The sequence below is a fragment of the Juglans microcarpa x Juglans regia genome, chromosome 6D, assembly GCF_004785595.1.
Source record: "Juglans microcarpa x Juglans regia isolate MS1-56 chromosome 6D, Jm3101_v1.0, whole genome shotgun sequence".
In the NCBI taxonomy this organism is placed as follows: domain Eukaryota; kingdom Viridiplantae; phylum Streptophyta; class Magnoliopsida; order Fagales; family Juglandaceae; genus Juglans; species Juglans microcarpa x Juglans regia.
Genome location: NC_054604.1, coordinates 27,805,265 through 27,820,069, shown reverse-complemented (window position 1 = coordinate 27,820,069; position 14,805 = coordinate 27,805,265). Strand labels below are relative to the sequence as shown.

Below are 14,805 nucleotides of genomic sequence, written 5' to 3'. Positions count from 1 at the left end.
TTTCATCCTCCTTAAAGTGGAGGACATATTGCATATCCTCCTCACCCATGGCATCAAAGACTTTTCTATACTGCTCGGCTATTTCCAATGTTAAGAAGGTTGAGTTCCATTTTGTAGGAATATTAAAACATAATATTTTCTTGCATTCAATGCCCACAGCACAAACAAAGATTTTGAACTTCTCAAACCTAGTCGGTGAAGATCCCACAAACTTCACCGCATTTCTTATTCTTGCAACCGACTCATGAACATCTTCCAAATCATCAGTCACAATAAAATTGAGGATATGTGCAAAACATCAAACATGCAAAAATCCACCACCCAATATTGATATATTTTTCTCTCTAATCTTATTCTTTAAATACTCAAGTGTAATATCGTTAGACAAGGTATTGCCAACTGTAATTGTCACCACTGGCTCCAAAGTAGGGTCTGCTCAATGGTAAGGTCATTTAGACCATCGCCTAAGGCCCTCACCCTATGTAAGGCCTTCAAAAATAAAAATGAGGTGTTTTTTTTTAAATTTCTTTTGAAAAAAAAATAAAAACGATTTTATTAAATAAAATTTTAAATAATTGTTATATTTTTTAATGTGTGCAAGGCCCCATAATACTAAATTTACTATTTAATACAATGAGTTATTTATATTTTAAATAATTTTTTTAAGATTTTGCTAAATTGAGGCACAAAATTTGCATTGATGTCTCATTTTATGTTGTTGTGTTAAATATAAATCCAAAAAACTTTATTTAAAGATTTTAAATAAAATCTTATTTTATTGAAAGTTTTGAAAATTATTTCATATAATAATTTATATTTTATTGTATTATAATTACGAATGACTCACTTAAAATTTGCATTAGGTCTCAATTTGTATTGAGTTGCCCCTGCTCCAAACCTCACTCCTTTATTGCGGACTCCATCGTCTTTCCAATCGTGTCACTTTTGTGATTGGTATTAAACAAAATTTGAGAATCTTTTTGTGTAATTGCTAATCACTATCTGCAAAATGAGCAGTCAAACATATACAACTCAAGTTTTAGAGAGATGTTTATGTATCAGTGGTAGGGCAAACTCTTTGACCTTTCAATAAATCTCTTAACAAATCTTTCTCGAGGCCATATAAATTAAGAATATCCTTCGCATTCGTATGGCGAGAAAGAATGTTAAATTTAGGTTCCAACTGCTTAGCAAAGGATTGGAACCCTTTATTCTCCATAAACCGAAAGTGTAGCTTGTCTATTATGATCATGAGAACTAACTGAGTCCTACACCCCTCCATGTCACACTTCACAAACCCCTTCAATGTACTGCCCCCACTACTCTCATCCACCACTTTCTTAAGTCCAATCTCCAATCTAGATTGGTTCTTTTCAAATAAAGAATATCTAATCGGACTCTTCTTGCACTGTTCTTCTAAATGATTTTTCAATTGGAACATACCATATCGTTTATAGTGACATTCATAAACGAGACTACAATGATTACATTTTGCTTGTAGGTCATTGGCATCACCACCCTCTAACTTGGTAAAATGTTTCCCCACAATGAAAACAAGTTTCTTCCTCGGTGGACCCTTGGTTGTAAGAGTAAGAGTAGGTGTAGGGGAGCTAGCACTAGTGCTAATATTCAAACTTGAGCACTATCCATGGATTCTACAAACAATCAAACACCTGACATGATACAAAAATCACACAAAAATAAAAAAAAATATACAAATGACAAAAAATATAACTCACTTATGCAGTATTTGGATGTTGAGATGGTCTCAACCCATTCGTTTCATGTTATCTCAATATCCAAACACCACTTAAATACAAACATTTTTTATTTTTAAATGTTTAATCTTTTCATTTAACCATTATAACTTTTTCAAACTTTCAAATAATAAAAAATAATTTCATTATCTTAGTGAAAATAATAATAAATAATGTCAGCTTCAATAATGAAATTATCCAATCCTTAGGAAATGAACAAGTAAATGGATGAATGATGACTTTTCTCAGTAATTTGATTTTATTCTAAACAAACAAATTTTATTAGAAAATGAAAAGATAATACATGAGGAGAGAGTGGAGTTCCCCAACAAACACCCCGGTACAATAACCACAATGCAAAATTGATAAAAAAAGAAAAATAAAATAGATTTCAGGATTAATTTCTTGATCCCCACCCATGCCTTACAAAGAGGGCACCATCTTAAAAGATGATTTTTAAGTAAGCCACCATTAGAGGTGGTGTAAGCTGTGGGTGTACTGCAGTTTGTTGTCTTGGAATATTTTTTAGAAAGATCTGTAATCTCTTTTTCAAGATCATCGGTTAGGGAAAGCGATAACATAGTAGAAAGACCGGCATCGGATGGACTGATCTGCGGCGGATCATCTGTCTTCCTGCGCTTCTGTGGTGGCATGTGGAGGCCACGCACCAATAGTTGGGAGGTGAGGTGGGGAATCTGCTGGTACGACGCTTGTAACCAGCGGAGTCGTTGAGACGCGGCGGCGCGTGGAGACTATGTGCGAAAGCAAGCAGCGCGTGAGCGTCACGCGCTGAGATTTTTGGCTCGGTTCCGTGTCGTCCCAGTAGATCGGCAGTAGTAGGGTTGCGTGGTGGGACGTGTGTTGACCGATGGTGGTCGGAGTGCAATAGATCTAACGAAAACCGAACCGGTAGAGGGGATGAGAGAAAAAAAACACTATCATGAAAGCATATTCACACAGTGGTAGTGGAAAGAAAATGAAGATGGAGAGGAGGGTGGAAAACATATTCACACAACTCTCACCCTCCTCTCCGGCGGAGGTACTCAGAGTGATTTGAGCTTTTTAGAGAGAAGGAAGAGATTCTCTTTCTAGAGAGAAGGAAAGAAAACCCATTCCAGCAATTCTTTTTTCTAAGCAAGCAAGTATATTTCATTAGAATTTCCAACAAACACCCCAGAACAATAATAACAGTATAAAGTGGTGGATAAAAAAGAAAAGAAAAAAATAAATTTTTGTGACCAATTTCTTAATCTTCATCCATGTCCTACAAAAAGGACGCCGTCTTAAAAGATAGAAATAAGTTGCTTACAAAAAATTGCAAACAATGGAACCACTGCTGGTAGTGATGGAATCTCCGTTGAAAGTGGTGAGAGTGGCGGGTGCACTGTTGCTTGTTGTATTGGGATATTTTTGGAGAGATCCACAATCCTTTCTTTGAGATCACGGTTTAGGGAAAGCGATAATATAGTGAAAAATCCGGCATCAGGTGGATTGATCTGCGGCCAGTGATCATTTACATTCCTGCGCTCCTGTGATGGCACGTGGCAGTCACGCACCGGTGGGATGGAGACAGGGTAGCCTAGATTTGGAAGATCTCGACAAAACGAAACTGCTGGTATGGCGCATGTAGCCGTTGGAAACCTCAAACAAGCCGCACGTGAGGGCCATTTTGAAAGCATATCCTGACGCATTTCATTAATGCATATAGTTAATGTAGCAGCGACATTTTGAAAGCTTCTGTAACAAACCGTTGCTGATCTCCGGTTGAATGTTTCCATTCAGACGCATGTGACCCTTTTAAAATTAAGAAAAATTATTTATACATAATATTTTTTATAATACTTTATACAATTATATTTTAAATGAGAAGTATTTTTATAAAATATTTTATAAAAATAATTTAATTTTATAAAAATATCTTTATTTTATAATATTATTATGTAATATATTATACAATATATTATGTATATATCATTATTCTAAAATTAAATGAAAGTGGTATAAAGTCCAAGTCTCTAGGCATGTACCTTTCAGATTGCTTGGAAAAACTGTGGTATTAAACCTCTTTTCGTGGACAGGAAAGCATTCATTTGGGGTGGAAAATTCTACGGCTCTAGAAAGTGGGGAACCCTTGATCATTTCTCGATGATGTCGATGCGGAATTTCGCTCTTGCTTGTAGACTTTTGGGACGCGCATTACATGGAGGCCTTTATGCCTGTACAAATGGACCCATTTTCTGTATCTTCTGTCAGGAAAACGATATTTGTGATATCTGACAAAAATGATAAGATTATTATTTTTTTATAATCTATTTATTATTATTTTTTATATTTATTTTTTTTAATTTTTAATTTTACTTAATAATTAAGAATGTGACTATTAATAAAATTATATATTTTTTAATTTTTTTAATAATTAAGAATGTTAAAAAAATATTTAAAAAAATGATAAAAAAATAAATACACTATAAATAATAAATAGATAGTAAAACAGTAGTAATTTTATCAGTATTCTTGCAATAATAGAGTTACTAAACACTACGCACTCATTTATTTTTTTTAAAAAAATATAAAATTTATATAAAAAAAATTAATTTTTTAATATTAAATTCCACTCTTTTTTTAAAAAGAATATGCAATACTTACGCAACTCGTAACTATAACTAACATTATTCCTTTGATATCCACTGTTTGCCAACAACATTTAATATTTTGTAACATCCATGCGTTTATTTATCTCCATATTGCATAAAGTGCTTGAGACAGACAATTATGGTGAGTGTCGTTACAAAGTGAACGGACATCAACATATGTAGTTTTGAGTGGTGAACATTCTTACCAAGAATCAAGCCTAACTTGTTAAAAAACGAGAATCAAGCCATACAAACCTTTCAGATCAACTTCCTCCCAATGCAGTCTGCTTGGGATCTACCTTTCGTACATGATACTGTTACTTTCACAGTTCACTGCTTATCATTTAGATCAAACATGTGCCGTAAAAAGTGGTGTAGTTTAGCTTCAAATGGTAATCGAGTTTCTTACTATAGATATTGTCCAATACCACACAATGTCCCCCATCTTTCAGTTGACTTCTGCTTTTGGGCTTCTATGCGTGTACTTTTAAATGCCTGTTTACGTACGTACAGTTCTTTCGGTGCCACAAGATGACTTAATTCTTAAGAAATTACTATGTTCCACTATTTCACCTGGAATGAGATGCTCGTAAACTCAATCTGCGTGGAGTGCACTAGTCAAGTTTTGGAGTCCATCGACTTGAAGATACCTTTTCACGGCCTGGACCTGGGCGTGTACGGTAAGTGAGATTACATGCGTGGCTATACAACTTCCCTGTAGTTTACATGAATTAAGATTTTTTTTTTTTTTGGAAAATGGTAGTAGAATCTCTTAAATTTATCGATTAATCTTATTGTTCATGTATTTTAATTTTATTTATTTATTTATTTTATTTAATAATTAAAAAAAGTGATTATTAATAAAATTATATATTTTTTTAATTAATAAAAATATTAACAAAAAAATTATAGGTCGGCTAGCATGATCCTTCTTCTTATCCCATTGGATGACTGATTCTGTACCACATTAACTGCCATCACTGTCCCTTATTAATTAAGAAATTACAGTCAAATGATCCAGGTTTGTGTGCATAAAGTCTTGACTTCAATTCATCAAGTTCCCACAACTTTAAGGAGCAACCTCACCGTGAGCCTGAGACCGACGGTTACGTTGTTACTGGTATCAAACTTGAATCAAAAACATATTTGCAGAACCCAAATGAATTCTGCACATTTTTAGGTGTCCAAGAGGCCATCTCTCTCTCTCTCTGTGGAACGGTCGGATGATATGGGGAACAAGATGAGTCCTTCAATGTTTGTTTTAGTGTATCTAATCTTGGTTCTGAATGGCCAGAGTATTACAACAATCGTGAAGGCAAGAAGCAACGTACGTAATATTTAATACTCCATCATCCCAACTTGGGTGTGGCTGATTAATATTTAGAAGCCCTTAATCGGTCGGGTGTGCTTAAATTCCTCTTACAATCTACAGGTTCATATAGTTTATCTGGGAGAGAAGCCGCGAGACGATCCCAAGTTGATTACAGGCTCACATCATGATATGCTTGCCACAGTAGTAGGGAGGTATGGCTTAAATATATGACGAGATAAACAAAATTTTATGTACTTCAACCTGGATTGGCTGAGATCCCTAATAAATCTTAGTAAAATGTTTGTTTTCTTCTGATTATTGGTACTTTTTTCTCTCTGAAGCAAGGAAATGGCCTCAGGTTTGATGGTCTACAGTTACAAGCATGGGTTCTCTGGATTTGCAGCTAAGCTTACAGAGTCTCAAGCACAACAACTTGCTGGTACCAGCCCAATCAATAGCTATGAAAAAGTAGATGATCATATCTAGAGTCTACAATTCCATGCATGCGATCACCAACATATAAAATAATGAACTCTAGTTTTCGGATATTAGAGTTACAATCATAATAGTTGTCTTAGCATTGTTCCTTTTGTTGATCGTGTGACGGGTATTTTAGAGTTGCCTGGGGTTGTTCGCGTCATACCAAATAGTCTGCACAAGCTGCAGACAACTAGGAGCTGGGATTTTCTCGGTCTGTCTCCTCAGTCTCCAAACAATATTCTTCACAACAGTAAAATGGGCGATGGAGTTATCATAGGTGTCTTCGATACAGGTTCAGCATCTTCATCATTACAATCATCTCTCTGTCTCTATCTGTGTCTCTCTATCTCTCTCGTCTATAATGGACGCTTGACTAGTTGCCTAATGAAATAGGAATATGGCCAGAGTCCAAATCTTTCGGGGAAGATGGTCTCGGGCCAGTTCCATCTCGATGGAAGGGTGTCTGCATATCTGGGGACAAATTCAATGCCACAACAAACTGCAATAAGAAAATAATTGGAGCCCGTTCGTACATCGATGGATTTCTTGCAGAGTACGGACAGCCATTGAACACATCTGGAGACCGAGAATACTTATCTCCCAGAGACGCAAATGGACATGGCACGCACACTGCCAGCACCGCTGGTGGTTCCTTCGTGGGCAATGTTAGCTTCAGGGGCCTTGCTACTGGAACTGTTAGAGGTGGTGCACCCCGTGCTCGCTTGGCCATATACAAGGTTTGCTGGAATATACTTGGAGGCCAATGTGCAGCAGCTGATATGCTGAAAGCTTTTGACGATGCCATACATGATGGGGTTGATGTTTTATCTTTGTCAATTGGGTCTTCCATTCCTCTGTTCTCAGAGGTTGATGAACGTGATGGCATTGCCACTGGTTCATTCCATGCTGTGGCCAGGGGAATCACTGTAGTTTGTGGAGCCGCAAATGACGGACCTTCAGCATACACAGTTCATAACACAGCACCATGGATCTTAACTGTTGCAGCAAGCACCACTGATCGAGCATTTCCTACACCTATTACTCTAGGAAACAATAAAACTTTACTGGTATGGTGTTTTTGATTAGGCAGATTGCAGCTTAAAATATCAACCATCCGGTCGACAATAGTCTTCATCATTTCTTTTGAGAATGAATATGAAACAATGTCTTGTGTGATGGTTATTGTAGGGTCAAGCCCTTTTTACAGGAAAGGAGATTGATTTTACAGGCTTGGTATACCCGGAGTCCACAGGACTTGATTCTACCGCAGGAAGGTAGCTTGATCTATTTCTTTGGATTAACATTCTTATAACTTGCAAGTTAACTTGAAGCATGATTCTTTTTTCTTAATTAAATTTGAAGCAGATGTCAAGCCCTCTCACTTGATGAAACTAGGGTAGCCGGGAATGTGGTTCTCTGCTTCACTTCAATGTATATGGCTCGGCAGATTTCTTTAAGGAGTGCCTCAACAGCAGTGCAGGAAGCAGGAGGTGTTGGGCTGATTGTTGCCAAGCATCCCAGTGATATCTTGACTTCATGTGATGCTGAATTCCCATGCATTGAAGTTGACTATGAAATCGGCACCCAGATACTGTTTTACATCAGGTCCACTGGGTAAAACACCTTTATAACCATTCTTGATTTCATGATCCAGGTTCTTTTCTAATCCTTTAATTGATTGTTGGAATGGAGCACGCAGGAATCCTCTAGTGAAGTTGAGCCCTACGAAAACAATTGTGGGCATGCCAGTATCACCAAAGGTTGCGTATTTCTCATCTAGGGGGCCTAGCTCTATTGCACCAGCAATTCTAAAGGTTCGTTTTAATACACACTGCTTAATTAATCTGGCATTAGGCAGGGACTAGAGTGCTCAGTCAGAACGTGCCTTACTAACATATACTGGGCCTGTACCGAGATCAGAGGAATTTCTCTTACCAAGCCCTTTTGGATTCAATAATGGGTTTATGCCTGCTTCTTGTTTGGGAAAGAAGAATGGAAAAAGGCTACTTTCTTCAATGCATGTGAAACAGTTTTAAGTAACCTTTTATTTATTTATTTTTCCTCTCATTTTCCCTCTATATATCGACCTTTGAATATGTTCAACTATTTGGCTCTATTTCTGCATGGTCTCCAAAGAAACTAATACAAGTCCAACATAGCCTGAGCAGCACTATCATAAAAAGCAGGGTTTCTTCTTTGATTCTTATGATTCTATCTTGTTTATGTGTGGGACAGCCAGATATAACTGCACCTGGTGCCAACATATTGGCCGCCACTACTGCCTTCGATCGATCGATGGATGGTGGATATGCCATGCGCTCGGGAACTTCAATGGCAACCCCTCATATCTCAGGCATCGTGGCACTTCTCAAAGCCTTGCACCCTAACTGGTCCCCAGCAGCCATAAAATCAGCCCTTTTCACAACTGGTACTTCTATTCTGATACCTTTCATTAAGAAAATTGTCATCAGTTCACTACCATTCAAAAGACCATGCATATAAAACTGACTAATCACACGTCAATCTTCACAAATCTTGATGCAGCATGGCAGACTGGTCCATCTGGTTTGCCAATCTTTGCTGAAGGATCTCCTCAGAAGCTTGCTAATCCATTCGACTTTGGAGGTGGCATTGCAAATCCAAACAAGGCAGCAGACCCCGGAATGGTATATGACATGGGCACTACCGACTACATAAATTATCTCTGTGCCATGGCTTACAACAACTCTGCTATCTCTCGGCTCACGGGGCAATCCATGGTGTGCCCTAGTAAAAAACCCTCCATTTTGGATGTAAATCTACCTTCTATAACCATACCAAGTCTAAGAAATTCTATCACTATCACCAGAACTGTTACAAATGTGGCAACCTCAACATCTATTTATAGAGCTGTAATCGAACCTCCATTTGGCATAATGATATCAGTAAAACCAAATGTCTTGGAATTCAACTCTACTGTTAAGAAGATCTCCTTCAGGGTTACAATCTCCACAACCCACAAGGTGAACACAGGATACTATTTTGGGAGCCTGACGTGGATTAATGGAGTGCATGCTGTAAGGAGTCCCTTGTCCGTGAGAACTGAAGTTTTACAATCTAATGCTGCTGATTACTAAAAAAATTGCAGATTTAACAGAATCCTTGATTCCATGTTAAGGTCAATGCAAGTATTCTGAATTAAACAGTCTTTGTATTACTAAATTTTCTTCATGTATAATAATGATAATAATGAAGTCTGCATTGAGTGTATAGACAGACAATTTTATATACATTCCCTCAACTTTATCCATTACTGTTGTGATATGTGGTGTTAACAACAACGATTATGCAAAGAGAACGAATAATAGAGAAAGAGAATATTCAAACCCAAGCATTTCACGTGGCTCGATAATGTGCTTACATCCACATAGGTGAGTGGCTAAAGTTTTACTATATGCTAGTAAGAACAGAACAGGGTTACAGCACATTTATGCATGCGTCAAATCCTAGCTACTCATTTAAGATCTAGCCATTAAGATGAACAAATATTGATCACATTACGCAATCGTCATGGTTAGATTTCAATGAATCGAAGTAAAACCTATTAATAGTCTAGGGTAACAATTGAAACTGTTATGAAAAATGCAATTCCCAAGGATGTATAAAATTTTGAAAAAAAAAAAAAAAAAGCTTTAATATCATAACTTTCTCGTCATTATTAGAGTATTTCAACTGGAGACAAAAGCAAATGAAGCTGGTCATGCTTGTAACCTCGGTCAATTATAAAATCTCACGAAAACCTTAAAAAAAATAGAAATAAGAATTAACGCATCTGCAAAATGTACAATACAAAAAAAGTTCCAGGTTTTATTCTCATTGTAAACATAAAATATAACAACCTATAGTATTTTTTAAGCCCAACCCAATGGAGAGATTCATTAGGAGAGAAGAATAAGAAGAGAGAGGGAATGGACAAAAGGCTGAGGGAGTACAGAGTGTCAGGGGGAAGAGGAGGGAAGTGACATAAAGTAAAGGGGAAGCAACATAAAGAAGAGGTGAAGTGACTTAAAGTAAGGGGCAGAAGTTAAAAGAAGAGGGAACCAGATGACTAGGGGCGGAAGTTAAAAGAAGAGGGAACCAGATGACTTAGGGGGACTTTTGGTCAGATTTCTCCAAAAGGCTTCTTCAACCTCACAAAAGGAGTTCGAGCGACGATATCTCCACCCGAATACAGACTTTCGAGATCTATTGTACAATGCGGATGAGAGATTATGAGAGACTGTAAAACAAGCTTATTATAGTGGATTCTCCTCTCCCCAAACCCTGTAAACGTAGATCTAGTGCTGAACCACCTAAATTTGTGTCTCACTCTCTTTATTTTCTCCAAATTTGTTTACCATTCACTGTCATGGATGTATACACGGATACCGTACAACTGCACTGGACCACCATCGAGAGCTCCTCACCACACCTATCGAGGCCCGAACAACCTCAACGGGGCAAAAAATGAATCTTTCTCCCATTCTGGCCTATTGCGCCATTTTTAGACGTTAAGACTCATGTTTCAAACATCTTGTCTCATGCTTTGTAGATTAATATAAAGTACTCATAGACCTATACAATTTACGGGAATAATTTCAATCCAATTTAAGAGACGCAACTTGTTTAATCGATAATATAATTTATGAGCTATTAGGAACCATGATACTTTCAATGTGAATGAAAAACTAAGGCTGGGTTTGGATATAGAGTGTTTGCACGGAGAGTTGACTACGTATCTAAACAGCCTAGGGGTGCTATCCACACCATACGGTGCGGGGTAGCCCCCTCCCCGCATCCTGGGGGTGAGTTACCCCACCCTGCATGTTGGGGAGTGGGGTGAACTCCCAATCCGCCCCGCCCCCCGCCCACTTCAATAATGGACTACAGTCCACTAAACTCAAAAATTATTTCTGGGTCTAAAAGATATCAAAAATACATTTTTGGACCCAAATTGTAAATTTAAATTTGTAAATATGACTATAATTTAAAAACTATGTAATTTTTAAAATTGCTAATGCATATTTTATATAAGTTGTAGTGTAGTGGGGTGACCCTTTTATAGATTACCTTCATAATATAAGTCTCACACTTAAGCATTGTGGGACTCTTGTATTGCTATGACAATCTATAAAAGGGTCACCCTACTGCACTACAACTTATACAAAATATTAAGTATAAGTTCTATTTAATACATATTACTATATTTATATATAGTACAAATAATAAATATTTATAAATATGTATAGTATAAATAGATAAATATATATTTATATCATAAAATATAATGCGGGGCAAGGGAAATGTGGGGCGGGATTGGACCCTCCCCGCCCCCCGCCCCTGCCCCCCGCTAAGGGGCCCAAATGCGGGGTAGGGCGAATGGGGGCGGGGCAACGAGACCCTGCTGCCCCCCTTAAAACGGCCTATCGTGAAAATAAAGAGTGTTTTAGAAAGTTTTTAAATAAAGATAAAGCAACGTGATCATTGCTTTTGCTTTTCACCCCAGTCCAACTTTTTTAGAAATCGTGGATTCACGTGCCCAAACCCACCCCGTGCCTTACAACTGTTTGACAGATTCGACAAAGCAACTCTTTTCAATTATTTAATTATTTTGTAAATAAAATATTTTGATTTGGTATTTTGTAAAATAATTTAATTTTATAAAAATATTGTCATGTTATAATATTATTATAAAATATATTATAAAAAAATGAAATTTGGGTAGGTAATTTATAAATAAAACAAAATTATTTCAAACAGTATGCAATAATTGGTGGAATCCTCATCTATCAAATCTCCAAAAAGTTAAAACTATATCATCTCACTTCCAAATAATCCAAACACACAAAGTTTTCAAATATTATCCCATCTCATCTCAAGTCAAAAATCTCACTATCATTCATAAACCATCTCAACTCATCTCCCTATCCAAACGCAACCTAAATAAGAAAAGAAAAGTTGAAATCATGAAGAGTTTTTCTATTCATCCACAACTGTTCATCAACTACATCCATCAACTACACCCCACACCTGACGTGGATGTACCTTTCTTTTTTCCCTTCTTTTTTGAATACTTATCTCAGTCTCGAATCCATTTTTTCTTCTTTACTGAATACCCATCCCGCGTCCCCCTCCTTCTCGTTGCCCAGCACCCTCGAGCATCGTCGTTCCAACTGTAGCCTAGCACCGGCGACTCATCGAAAGACCTCTACCTATCACCACCCACCTGTTTTCCCCACAGACCATTTTGCCACACCACCTATTCACGGGAACCCCTTGTCACCCAGCACCCACGTCGCCCTCCCTCCACCAGCGCCACCCCGCGACGCACTCTTGACTTGTCGTTGTCCCTCTCGTCGCCCCGCACCAACGACTCGCGGCCTTCCCTCTGCCCATCACCGCCCAACACTTGTGACTCCTAGCTCTATTTTGCCGCCCTTCGGGAGGGAACGAGCGAGGCATTTGTTCACCGGTTTCGGGAGGAGATCTGCTCTACATCTTTGCAAAGGGTGGGCGACGGGGCCTTGGGGAGAGGATGGGCAACACGAGGAGTGGGGGAGAGGATGGGCGACGGGGCTTAAAGAATTTGAAACAGGATCCGTGAGAGAGAAACGTGTGAAGGAGGGAAAAAAACTAAAAAAAAAAAATGCTTATTTCCATGTAAGGTGTGCAATGGATGAGGAGAAACAGTGGCTGATGAAAAGATTTTTCCAATCATGAAATCCACTCTACTCTTGTTCAATCGATTCTAGAAACTAAAAGGACAAGAGCATGGAGAATTTTGAAAAATAACAATAAGTTAAATAGTACATCCACTCACTTGAATCTGGAAATTTCTTGAGGTCCATCGACTATTCATCCTATGTTACACACCTATTGTGTCAAGAAAAATCATATTCATAATTCTCACACCATATATTATACATAATTTTTATTTTTTTCTCTTATCAAATATGTGGTATATGGATGATGAGTAAAAGAATTCAATTAGTTTAAGAAGAATAATATCAAAAAAATTAAAAATAAATAAATAAAAATGTGGTGTGTGGAGATGATGAGTAGCAAAACTCTTATGTCAAATGAAAATGTCAGAATGTGAACAGTAAACTGATTTCATTTTGCCAAGCCAAATCTCTATATTACAATTAAAATCGCCTCAAACTTACGCCAAGATACATACCCATGTGATCGATTGAAAAAAGGCAAAAACTTTTCGGGTCGGACTCGGAGGCAGTTTCAAGGTCAGAAGTTGGCCGGTATACACTTTGGAACTTAAAACTAGGCCCAATTCCGATTGGAAAGGTGGTATTTTTGGCTGAGTGATTGCCACCTGTCAACGGCAAGGACAAGCTACTATCGGCGATGGTGTTGGCTGCCCTCCCTTGTATGTCTTTCTCTTGAAGTCTCTATAATGCTTACACTAATCTACATTGTTGTTGGGTTTGTATGTAGTCTGACATTCTTGTACAGGATAATAACATCGTAGCTGCTCGGATATCAACCAAATGATACAGATGATCATGTCCAGTTCCTCCGCTCCATGAGTTAGAGTCGTGCCTCCATCAATATTGATTGGAGATGAAAGAGCCATTTTGAATTGCATCTCAACCTCCCCATTGTCACAATTCCAATCCCGTAAGAGTGTGAAAACCGTGACAAGAACTATAGGGCAGTCGGTGGCGGTACCTAAAGTTGTAGTGCAGTTTCATGTGACATAAAAACAGACTATCAAGACCCAGATTTTGAGTTTCAATTGTTGACTATTAACTCTGCTAGTTGCGATAAGTCCACCATATTGGGACTTGCCCTTGCCCCAACTTGTGTTGTAGAGTTGTCTTTTTCATGAAGTAACTTTTTCTTCAATTCATTCTTGTAGTTTTTCCAGCTTCTCCAGCTTCCACACGTATTTCTGGCCCAGTACCTTCGACTATTTCAGGATCAAACATTGGAAAAACGTCATGTAACATGGTTGTCATCCCACTGGAGCTTTCATTTATTTGCTCATTATTGTTTTGGGCACCAATAGCCTGGTAAGATGCCTCCCCTTTTCTCTCCCCATGAGCATGCCAAATGGTATAACCTTGATAAATTCCATAGCTAATCAAATGATCAAATACCATGTTGGGCATGAACATCATATGCAATCCACATTTTCTACATGGGCAACAAATCGACGAATCTGTAGGACAATTCTAACATGCAAACTTCAAAAACTCATTGACACCATCGACATACTCTTTTGTATGTCGAGGTTTTTTCATCTAACTTTTATCTATAACTTAACTATATTTGAAATATGAAAATAGAACTGAATGAGAATGCAAGATCATCAATAACTTAAAACATGGTATGAAAAATAATATTGAACTTTGAAATGTAAAAGAAAATAAAGCATAAATATAAGTATCAACGACGACTATGTCACGGCCCATGAAGGTTTCGAGAGCATAAATATAGGCATAAATATAAAACCCCAAACTTATAATATGTGATATGTGAAACACAATTAGTCTAATAGTAGTCCTATAAAGTTTCCCCTTCAAATGACCACCTATATAGTTTTATCTTTTTTTGATTTAAATCTATTAATTTGTCCTTATCACCT

The 14,805-nt window shown here is 37.5% G+C and overlaps 1 protein-coding gene across 2 annotated transcripts; it reads left to right on the top strand.

Moving 5' to 3' along the window:
* Window positions 1-5,437: 5,437 nt before the first annotated feature.
* On the top strand, window positions 5,438-9,431 carry LOC121235635 (subtilisin-like protease SBT3.5). Of its 2 annotated transcripts, XM_041131975.1 has the most exons (10): window positions 5,438-5,717; window positions 5,823-5,914; window positions 6,044-6,141; window positions 6,319-6,474; window positions 6,576-7,249; window positions 7,371-7,456; window positions 7,548-7,796; window positions 7,882-7,996; window positions 8,418-8,610; window positions 8,727-9,431. In XM_041131975.1, the coding sequence occupies exons 1-10, from the start codon at window positions 5,619-5,621 to the stop codon at window positions 9,296-9,298; spliced, it is 2,334 nt and encodes a 777-aa protein (XP_040987909.1). In that variant the 5' UTR covers window positions 5,438-5,618; the 3' UTR covers window positions 9,299-9,431. The 2 variants fall into 2 exon arrangements, with proteins under 2 accessions (XP_040987909.1, XP_040987910.1); XM_041131976.1 differs by lacking the exons at window positions 5,438-5,717; window positions 5,823-5,914; window positions 6,044-6,141; ... (2 more) ...; window positions 7,371-7,456; window positions 7,548-7,796 and having other exon boundaries at window positions 8,422-8,610.
* Window positions 9,432-14,805: the final 5,374 nt, after the last annotated feature.